This window comes from Channa argus, chromosome 4, assembly GCF_033026475.1.
Source record: "Channa argus isolate prfri chromosome 4, Channa argus male v1.0, whole genome shotgun sequence".
NCBI lineage: Eukaryota > Metazoa > Chordata > Actinopteri > Anabantiformes > Channidae > Channa > Channa argus.
In genome coordinates, this window is record NC_090200.1 from 5,108,933 (window position 1) to 5,119,555 (window position 10,623).

Genomic DNA, 10,623 nt, shown 5'->3' on the forward strand with positions numbered 1-10,623 from the left:
CAGGGCGGATGAGGTCTCACAAGCATTTCAGCCCCACTTTAATCGTCTCAGTCACATGGCTCAACCCAATTCACATTTTCCCTCTCAAACTAATTCCTAAAGCAGAAAAGAGGCAACAAATACATTATGACGCGGTAAAATGCTTATTTCATTAGTCTCAGTGAGAGAAATTCTGAAAACCCGCAATCATCAAGTGCATTTACACAAATATTTTCCAGTGCATCTCAGTTTATAAAGTGAATTTACACACATAGCCTGTATCAGCCCTGTAGTCCTGCTGCAATAACCTGTTTTAATGATGACAAGTATCAGCTCAGGAGCTTCAGGTTCCAACTATATGTAGGTAGAACAAGTAGAATAAACTCAGTCAATGATGGAAATTATGCAGCAGCATCTCTTAAAAGTTGGCAAAAGTGAACTAGCATTATTAAAATGTAAGCAGGTTTAAACGATATTTTACATCACATTCATCCAGACAAAGTGACCACGAAAAAAAAAATAAAAATAAAAAACACGTCCGTGCCAACCAGCCTTCTCCCCCCTAGTGATCCTCCACCATCAACAGCTCCAAATATCTCACTTCTGGCCAACAATGGTTCGGGCAATAAGCTCCTTCATGATCTCATTGGTGCCTCCATAGATGGGCTGAACACGCGAATCCACAAACGCCCTGAAAAGACAAGAGAGGCAAGTTTAATCAATGCGGCGTTCCTGTAAACCGCCGCCCCCTCCTCTTCCTCCGATTATGTAACACTAACTTGGCGATGGGGTATTCCCACATGTAGCCCCAGCCTCCGTGGAGCTGCAGGCACTGAGTGGCTACTTTGTTCTGGAGGTCAGACGCCCTGTTGAAAGGATGAAGCACGTTAGCGCGTGGCAGCCACAGGGGCCGAGACGACTGGCCGGAAATACAAAAGCCACGTTCTCACCAAAACTTGGCCATGGAGGCCGTGGCGGCGTCCAGGCGTTTTTCAGCGTGGAGCTGAATGCAGTTATCAACGAACGCTCTGCCCACACAGATGTCAGTCTTCAGCTCTGCCAGCTTGTGCTGCACCGTCTGTGGGGTGAAATTATATGCAAGGATATTTAATATTCTAAAGAATAATTCTGTTTTGAAGGCCAGCACATGTAAATCCTTGTCATACAGACCTGGAGGTGAGCGATGGTCTTGCCAAAAGCCTTCCTCTGCAACACATAGTTCCTGGTTTCCTCGAACATGAATTCGCTGCTCGCCATGGCAAGGCCAGAAACGGCCAGACGCTCCTGTTTCAAAAACGACGCGATTCATGATTCACCACCAAATTAGTAGCACTTCAGGCTAGTAATTTGCGAACTAACACAGCATTGGGTTCTTCTCACCTGTGGCAGCTCGTTCATCAGGTAGTAAAAACCCTTGTTGAGCTCCCCCAAGAGGGCATCGGCCGGGAGACGCACATCCTCAAAAAACAGTTCAGCCGTGTCCTTAGAGCGTAAAAGAAAAACACGGTTCGAAAAGAGATGGGTTGAAAATTGGTGGAAACAATATTTGTGAGAATTTGAGCGAAGGTACCTGGGCCTTCAGGCCAATTTTGTCCAACTTGCGACCCTTGTGAAACCCCTTCGTGCCGTTCTCCACCAGGAACAGGCTGATTCCATGTGCTGCTGATTTCGCGTCGCGGTTGGTCACAGCCACTACCACCACGAGGTCGGCCATCCAGCCGTTTGAGATGAACACCTGGACAGATGGGACAGAATAGGGCTCAAGCTAACGCTGAGACGCGCCAAAGTCATTGTTTTGGCTTTTAAGACTCAAGACCTTGCTGCCGTTGAGGATCCAGTCACTGCCGTCCCTCTTGGCGTACGTCTTCACACCTTGCAGATCACTGAAAAGATCGAGGGGAAAGGTCAACGCTCCACCACTTTAGAGCTAAAGTATTCATGCTGATTTCTTCTACAGCTCTGACCTGCCGGCTCCTGGCTCTGTCATTGCAATAGCAGAAATGCATTTACCGGCGGCCATCTTGGGAATGAAGCGCTCAATCTGCTCCTTGCTGCCGTAGTTGACGATGTAAGGCATTATGATGTCTGAGTGCAAGGAGAAACCTGGACCGGTGCAGTTGGCGTACATTCTGGGCGATCGAAGCAACAAGTGAATTAAGAAACGCGAACGTTTGAGCTCAGATGTGACCGATTGTGATTGAATTTTTAAAAAGCAGCTCACTGCTCCTCCCACACGACAGCTGCCGAAAGCACGTCTCCCCCAATGCCACCATGCTCCTCCGCTATCATGGTTCCCAGGAGGCCTTGCTCGCCAGCCTTCTCCCACACCTCCCTGCTCACCTGACCTGCCTTCTCCCACCTGGAACCCAAAAAACAAGAAAAAAAATAGTGAGATAGTTTGGTTTCATTACATGTATTCGCCGCTTCACTAATTCATCCATGTGTCCACCTACTCATGATGGTAAGGAACCACTTCCTCTTGAAAGAAGCGCCTGACATTTTGTCTGAACAGATCATGGTCCTCACTGAAGATCCGACGGGTCCCGATGTCCATCAGGGTCTTGGCGCTGGAGGTTTCTGGACGGGCGGGGAGGACGGGCTGCCCGGATTGTGGAACCTGGCTGTGCTGCAGTCTGGCAAGAATGCGGAGAAATACAACCGATCATATTAGCCACCCATGAGCTTCTAGAGGACTTTATGGATTGAATAGTCCTGTTGAATTGCCTGGATTAAAAGTAATTTACAGTTTTGTAAACTAATAAAAGGACCTTATTATCAATTCTAAAAGCTGCAGGCAGCCAGTGTAATGAGGCCAGAACGGGTATAATTTCATCTTTCTTCTTGTGTGGCGTTAAAAGCCTGAGAGCAGAGCGGATATTCAACTGCAACCTGTTAATTGCTGCAGCAGGAAGACGGGTTAAACGGGCGATGCACCAGTTAAGAGTGTGTTACAAAAGCACGAACTGCCGGGGGGTCGCTGGGATAAATAAAAAAAGACATGGCTTGTTCAGTTCGTTTAATATTTGTCTTATTTGTTCTGTCGACCACTGATCCGTAGTCCAAAAAGCTCTCAAAACCCAGTGAGACCTCCTCTCTATTTAGAATCTTCCCGTTTACAAGTTTATATCATGTCAAGCAATAATTTAATTCAATGTTTTTAAATTACATTTTTAGTTTTGAGTCCTTCAGTAGGCTATTTGAAGCAAATAGTCGGTGGACAAGTATGGGGCCGAAGTCAGAAGCCCGTTAGTATGTAAATACAAGCAAACAACATAAAACAATATTTGTATTTGTAAAGTGTGTACAAAGGTCATTTTACATTAAAAGACAATGTAACTACAAGATCGATAAAGGATTTTGGACTTGGAGCCTATCAAAGGACAGCAATTCCTGGATACATCCTTTAGCCAACACTAGTCTATGATTCGTTTTTATACTTATACTTATAACTCAAGGTTATTTGATATTAATATGGGTTTGTTAAGGTCATTTGTAAAACGACCTTTTTCAAATCCCAATTTGCAGCTGCAAACTGAAGTTTAGGGGGGGGGGGGGGCTGGATTAGAAGTCCAGAAGAGAGTAAGTTTTGTTGTTGTTGTTGTTGTTATAAAATCTTAAAGACTTCATTAGACTGTTTTGGATTTTCAAAATAAAGGCCAATAACGTGTAATTTAAGTGGAGAATTGCTGTGATCCACATCACAAACAGACATTACTTTTAAAGTGCTTTGCATTAATGCAACGCATTGAACCTAAACGGGGTCGTAGATGTAACGTTACAGCTGTTTATCGTCGCGATTACTGACACGGGTTACAAATAAACCCGGTAATCAAAGTGCCTACTTCACCTTGCAGGAGACGCAGACAGCGCCTGTCCTCGCAGGATGACATTTCTCAGCCCAAAGAGACGAGTTGCGAGCGTTTTCTGAGCCAACATGATCGAAAACAGAGAGCAACAAACTAACACGGGAAGAACAGTGAAGCAACGCGGCCGAAGATCGTCTGCGCGACAATCACACGTAAGAATAGGTCACTCTCCTCACTCATTGGCTCACCGGACTACAAAACTACGGAAGTGCGTTTCTTTTTTTTTACCCTCAACGCGACGTAATGATTATTACCGTTAAACGAAAAAAAATAAATAAATAAAATAAAATTTAGAGAAAATGCAGCGTAAGCGAGAAATAACTTTCAAACATCGTTTTATATCAATGTGTTTATAAAATGTTACACGTATTTATGTTCTCGCAAACAAAACAGCAGAGTGACTCCTCGTCTGGCTTCTGTTGGCTTCTTCTTCTACTTAATCAGGCCGGTGATTGTTGCTCGACTCTGGCACCTATGTGACGAAATAAACGGTATTTATTTAACTGTAATTTATTATTACTGACAGGGAAAATGAGAGAGTAAATGTAAGTGAATAATCATATCTTTGGTCAAATGAGTAGTGCTTTTTAAAGTCTTAATGAGAGGATTTGCAGATGCATATATATATATATATATATATATATATATATATATATATATATATATATAACATAGTAAAAAATAACATTTACTCTTAGGAAGTAGTGGAAAAAGTACTTAGAAAACGCATTTGCTTAACAAAAGTACACAATGTACGAACACGATGTTACAAATAAAAGTTATGCATTCAAAATCATATTTAAGTAAAAGCACAAAAGTATTTGTATTTTACATAAATGAATAATATATTAATAACTGATGCATTAGTATGTTCATCAACCTGTAGCTGTAGCTTGTAACAATTAAACTTCTTTTAACATTTAATAAGTCGTTTTGGCTATGATGTTTTGATCGAAATTATTGTATTTGGAATTAATGTACATACTGTTTGTGAGGTTGTGCTTGTAGGGATCCCAGTAGGGACCAATAAAATCTTATGACTTTATTTTATTTATTATTAAGCAGAAAATGGGAATATTCAATTAAAGTACAAATAGCTCCAAATTGTATTTAAGTAGGCCTACAGTACTTAAGTGCATGTACTTTCCACTACTGCTATTAAGTGCTTAAAGTACAGAGTGTCATTACTTTGTGGCTGTGTATTAAAACTGTGCCCATGTCCTCATCACACCACAGTGGGGCAGACTTTTTCATGGTCACTACTTGGAACCTGTCAGCTCCAGGTTGTTGAACACTTGCACGTGGCAGTATTACACCTCGGGACCACTTTACTTTACTTTTACTGTAAAGTAAAGTGAAAGGGGAAAAATCCCAGTTACCCAAATCCAAACCATTCTGAACTCTTCTCTTTACAAGGCTGCAAACTCGACCGGCGGTGTGTAAACCTGTCACGTGTAGTTTGTTGTCCAAATATTACTTGGCAATTAGAAAATGACCCTCTAGGTACCATCCTAATAATAATTGATCCATGTGTTGACGGCCTTTAGTCATTTATTTTTGTTTGAAATTAAAATGAGTAGAAAGTGTTTTTATTTTTTGTTTCTTTTCTTTTTTCTTAAAAAGCACTTAATCTTTCCTTCTGAATGACCCTTTTTATGAAAGTAATGGCTGTCTCCTTGGAACCTATTTGTTTAGCCTAATGCAGAGTTTTTGCAGTACTAATCTTAGCGATTGTTGTTTTTTTGTAAATTTTGATGGAATTATTTCAGGAAGTTTTTCGACAGTTTTATGCATCTGCCCCAAAACAAACTTTTCTGCCCGGAGTTTAGCTAAAGGGAAGCAACCGTGGCTACAAGTGGCAATGGAAATTTCTGAAACAAATGGAACTATGGCATAGAATAATAGTTGGATAAGGGCTACAAAGAAACAATACTGTTTGTTAAATTCCCTACACGTAATTTGTGAGACACTGAATGTGATGTTTCATCTTTTTAAAAGTTACATATTCCTGCACTCACGTATGAAGTGCACTGCTGCGTGGTCAATGAAAGATCAAGAATCAAGTCAGGTGGGATGTACGTTGGAAAAGTTTATTCTGAAATGAACAGAGTGAAAATAAATAAAACTTTTCAGGGGACTGGGGGACTTTTGGCGGTCAATCCACAACCATTCTCCAGCACCTTTGGCATTGCTGGGCCAGTGATTGCGCGACTGAATGAGGTGGCGGTGGGAAGGGAGGGATCAACCCTCACTTGATGAGCGGTCACACCCCTTCTCCCCCGTTCCTCACCCCATGCGGCGAGTGGAGACGCACCCCGGTGGGGGAGTAGAGGCCGAGTGATGGGGGTCTACAATGGAGAGGTCATGGTGATGTCCCGAGTTAAAGAGACAGGAGGGTTTGAGACGAAATGCAAAGGAAAACAAATAAACAACAAGATGGGTTTGCTTCAACATCCCTTGTACAAAGTCCTTGTCTTTCCTTGGTTGGTCTTTAAAACAGCGTAGATGACGGGAACACTGTCGGCAGTCTGTAGGCGAGCTACAGTTTCCTCAGCACTCCTGCTGCCGGCCTCTTACACAGACATGATGTGCTTGACGAAAGCTACGGAGAGAGGAACCCATGTGTTCAAACGTTTCCGCATGGGAAGGCTAAAAAAACAAACCAAAAACAGGAGGCATGCTGGGAAATAAAGCTCACCCTCATAGTGCACAGTGCCGTTCTCGTCCTCCTGGCCGGCCATAAGGGAATCGATCTCCTGCTCAGTCATCTTCTCTCCTGCAGTCGCACAAGCATCCGTGTCAGAAGCGGCACTCTCCATTTCACACACACTGTACTGAACTATATTTGAGCGCTGCCATATTTGGAGAAGGCGACTTGAGACTCACCCAGGGTGGCCAGCACGATGCGCAGCTCAGCGCCCATGACTGTGCCGTTGCCCTCCTTGTCGAAGACACGCAGACCCTCAACGAAGTCATCGTAGGTACCCTTGGGGAGGGCGTGGACCTGCTTCAGCATGGGCATGAAGGCATCGAAGTTGATCCTCTTGTTGGCCAAGTCTGTTGGTTAGCAAGTGTCAAACAGATGGAACCATTGCTACACATCAAGTAAAGACACAAGACAAATCTCTTTGATCCTGTGATCGTCCAATTATTGTTTGCATGCCGGTTGGGGGTCCTACCATCGGCACTTGGGTTGCCCAGAATCTTTTGAACGTCCTTGTTGGTTGGATTCTGGCCCAGAGCACGCATGATGTCGGCCACCTGGTTGTAGGCCACCTGGCTGTCACCAATTCTGTCAAAGAGACCAAACGCCTCCTTGAAATCTGTCCAGGGGAGGAGAGACAGTCAAGATAGACATTTAGGCTACAAAGTACAGATGAAAAGTGGAAAAAATATAAAATACTACTTGATCTTGAATCAAAGTCAGACTCTCACTCTTGGGGGAAAAATGACTCAAATGTTAAAAAAACAATTCATCAAAGCTACAGCACATGGAAGAATCATTAATAAATTGCTGATGAAAAGTTAAAAAAATCAATGCAAGTGATTAGATGTAGCCCCCCTGCTTGGTCTTCTTTTCTATAACAGGATTCTTTCAGTGTGGTGTCAGACCAAACACACATCCCTCTTTGTTCTAAGCTAATTGGGAACGACAGCTGCAGCTATGCAGAGGAGACAAAGGTGCCGACTGGAAAACAAAGGTCATCTATTTGTATGGATCTTAGCAGCAAATCGAATTAAAGTCACATTTTTGACAGATTAATGCTGCAGTGTGGTTTCCGAATGGCAGCAGCAGCAGGAAGAACAGCTGTACCCCCCCCACCCCCCCGCCCCCATTGATTCCTGCCTCCACTTGCATTTTAGGAGGCATTTAGGGCGACATTGGGAGCAAGCTGATACACCCTGACAGAGTCACCCAGGCCATATAGAGGCATGGCCCAGCTCAAGTTAAACATAAGAATGCTGACTGTAGAGTAATGAACACCTAGTTTTGCACGCATGTCGACATGTGGCATATATATATAGCACTTTGTACTTCAATTGATTTATTATTATTATTATTATTATTATTATTATTATATATGCACCCAAATGTGCAGAGCAGCCATTTCTTCTCTGTTTTAAGTTCAAAACTCAAAATTACTTTAAACTAAGTTGCTTGACGGGAAGCACGTTTAAGCAAATCTAAGATGCACAATTGGGATCTGTTCAAAAACACATCACATACATGGTACCAGAAGAGAAAGTAATCCTGTAAAATCTGAGAGCCCTGCTTTCGGCACTGAACAAAATGGTCAGGCAAAGGTGCCAGATGATCACAGTTTGGATTTCTCGTAAGTAAGGAGACGCCGCACGTCTTAAAGCTTTTTTTTTTCCTGGGGGATTAACACCTCTGACTCTGACATGCAAGACAAAGCTGGGCCAGCTTAGAATAGACATGTCTCAAATCTTCCTCGACAGCTGGACAAGACCGCGGAACGGCATGCCGCCAGGTGGACAGCCTCACGTCCACCTTTTAAGCGCCGAATTTGGCAAATGTGGCATGTGAACGTCACGCTGCATGACTGATGACGAGAGAGAGCGGGATTCTCACAACCGTTCACCACACTTCAACCTGCTTGTTAGAAATCCTGTTCACTTACCCTCAATCTGGTCTGCTGTGAAGTCGGCCTGTCACATGAAAACACACACAAATGCACAAACAAACAAACAAAAAATTATATTTACAAATACTGAATGAATGATTTCAATGTAACAACAGCACAGGCAAAGTCCAGATTCGCTAGCAATGCTCGATATATTCCCGCAAAACTGTCCAAAACTGCACTAAATGCACGTGGCGAGTGGTGAAATTATTGGCACATTTTTACACGGAGTACAGAATTGTGGCCGCATTCTGGCCACAAAGTAACAACTGTCAACCCTGACTTCTTCTCAGAAGTGAACTTTAGCGGTATCAAAAAGCCCAATTTGACTGATGCCAATGAAGTCCCCACTCTGGGCCTCATTTCTCAAAGATGGTATCCAAACCCACGCCACCAAGAGTCACGACTGCTTTGGAAGAAAAAGTAACTCCATGGGTTCTGCAGAGTACACACCATTTTGGAGACCAGGAACTGGACGAGCGGAAAGAAAAAGGAGCTGAGAAGCTGAAGTCCCTAGACAGAGTGGTCCTGAGCCATGGTCAAGGCCCCCTCTTATTTATCCCGGGCATGTGATGTCACGTATGCTAATAGGCCGGATCAGATGACACACTGGAACATCTTTAACTTTCTTAGGGCAAACGGAAAGGAGAGCCGTGCACCCTCGGAGAAGTGGGAGTAGGCCTTTAGAAGGGGACAGGGCTATTTTTAGGATGCAGAAGAACTGTGTCGAGACCCTGCGTCTCAAGAGTTGTGAGCTTTTTCAAAACCTTTTTTTTTTTTTTTTTTTTTTTTTTTTTTTAAATGCTGTCATCGTCTTAACATCGAACGTGTCCTGTTTGGACACCAAACGACTGGTGTCGCTGAAAATTGCAGAGAAGTCAGCGACTTCAGGCCCCACTGTAGAGGGGCTCCGAGCCCAGAGAGCTTATTTACAGGGTGGTATTTTTAAACTGCGAGGCTGCTCCTCCTCTTATGGGTAAATAACAGCACGGGCAAATAAAGCAGTTGAAAAGTTGAATACCTTCAGGCAGGTGTTAGAAAAGTCAACTTTCTGTATCAGCTGGTGGATATTTTACAAACCTAACTTAATAATTGGATGTTTTACGGTATTATTTAAAAAAACCCTCATTCAAACCAGACAAAATGCAGCAGAATATTTGCAACATTAAAAAGGTTATGATTTTTAAAAACTTTATTGAACAGCTTGGTTGTGTTTCCACTTGATATAAAGTGAACACAAGGACCTAGATGTGCACAAAAAAAAAAAATAAAAAAGACAATAATGTGCAACACAAGTTATGAAAAGATTCATAGGCTGAGTTTTCTGGAAGTAAAGATTCCACTGTATCATCTATGGAGATTTAAAGGAGCTGAGAGCAAAGCTGCTTCATATGCTTCACAAACATTTGCACCTCCACAGAGCTCTCCAAGGTGCTGATGGTAGCGCCACAAGGAGCGCTTGTTAACGCAGCAGCTGCACATGAGAAAAGCAACATTTGCTACAGTAATCAAAAGGACGGATTCGGCGACGGTTTTTTTTTTATTATCCTGAAATAGGCCAGAGCGACAAGGAGATGGCAGAAAAAGCTGGTGTGGTAAGTGGGTCCTACATTTGGGCCTCAAGGGAAATATTATAGTTTATGTGCATTTGCATTTTTTTCCACTGCTGGTCCCACACAACCCTCCGAGTGCCGTGTTATTTACTAGGCTGATTCAAAGCTAAACAAAAATGTATTAGGAATGAGTGAATTATGTTGGACCCTTACCATCTATCGCACACATTAAAGTACAACCCATTGCTTGCCGCAAGCTGCTGCATGTTTTTGGCTCAAGTAAGGTGCTGTGTTCTCCAGGGCCATTGATTAAAAATAGTTTGGTCTTGGGATGGAGGTCACTCAAGGGGCCTTCGGCTTGTCCCTGTAGCTGTCGTCACAGCGAAACATGTTCCGCACGTTGATTTGGCATGAGTTCCCATTTCTCCCATTGCTACCTGGGCTCGGGACCCCTGGTGGGGTGGGATTTGAACCCGCAGCCTTCTGCATCCCAACCCAATGCTGTACCATGAGCAACCAGGCCCCCTTGTCTTGTGTGCTTTATAAATAAAATGAATTATTATTATTATTATTATTATT

The 10,623-nt window shown here is 43.2% G+C and overlaps 2 protein-coding genes across 2 annotated transcripts; both read right to left on the bottom strand.

The window, feature by feature from the left end:
* Positions 1 to 272: 272 nt before the first annotated feature.
* acadl (acyl-CoA dehydrogenase long chain) lies at positions 273 to 3,988 on the bottom strand. The gene is made up of 11 exons (XM_067500430.1): positions 3,827 to 3,988; positions 2,433 to 2,612; positions 2,201 to 2,338; positions 1,944 to 2,108; positions 1,796 to 1,862; positions 1,550 to 1,714; positions 1,360 to 1,461; positions 1,150 to 1,263; positions 930 to 1,057; positions 759 to 845; positions 273 to 670 (listed from the first exon to the last, which is right to left on the bottom strand). Exons 1-11 carry the CDS (start codon positions 3,913 to 3,915, stop codon positions 577 to 579), a joined length of 1,329 nt encoding a protein of 442 aa, XP_067356531.1. The 5' UTR covers positions 3,916 to 3,988; the 3' UTR covers positions 273 to 576.
* A 1,926-nt stretch (positions 3,989 to 5,914) lies between these two features.
* mylz3 (myosin, light polypeptide 3, skeletal muscle) lies at positions 5,915 to 9,064 on the bottom strand. The gene is made up of 6 exons (XM_067502329.1): positions 8,945 to 9,064; positions 8,489 to 8,516; positions 7,025 to 7,168; positions 6,732 to 6,902; positions 6,544 to 6,621; positions 5,915 to 6,447 (listed from the first exon to the last, which is right to left on the bottom strand). The coding sequence occupies exons 1-6, from the start codon at positions 8,945 to 8,947 to the stop codon at positions 6,419 to 6,421; spliced, it is 453 nt and encodes a 150-aa protein (XP_067358430.1). The 5' UTR covers positions 8,948 to 9,064; the 3' UTR covers positions 5,915 to 6,418.
* Positions 9,065 to 10,623: the final 1,559 nt, after the last annotated feature.

Coding starts and splice junctions, on each gene's coding strand:
- acadl (XM_067500430.1), bottom strand. CDS start 3,915: ATGTTGGCTCAGAAAACGCTCGCAACTCGTCTCTTTGGGCTGAGAAAT. Junction 2,109..2,200: donor GCTGTCGTGTGGGAGGAGCA/GTGAGCTGCTTT, acceptor TCGATCGCCCAG/AATGTACGCCAACTGCACCG. Junction 1,715..1,795: donor GGATCCTCAACGGCAGCAAG/GTCTTGAGTCTT, acceptor CCATCTGTCCAG/GTGTTCATCTCAAACGGCTG.
- mylz3 (XM_067502329.1), bottom strand. Junction 6,903..7,024: donor GGGCAACCCAAGTGCCGATG/GTAGGACCCCCA, acceptor GCTAACCAACAG/ACTTGGCCAACAAGAGGATC. Junction 6,622..6,731: donor CATCGTGCTGGCCACCCTGG/GTGAGTCTCAAG, acceptor GTGCGACTGCAG/GAGAGAAGATGACTGAGCAG.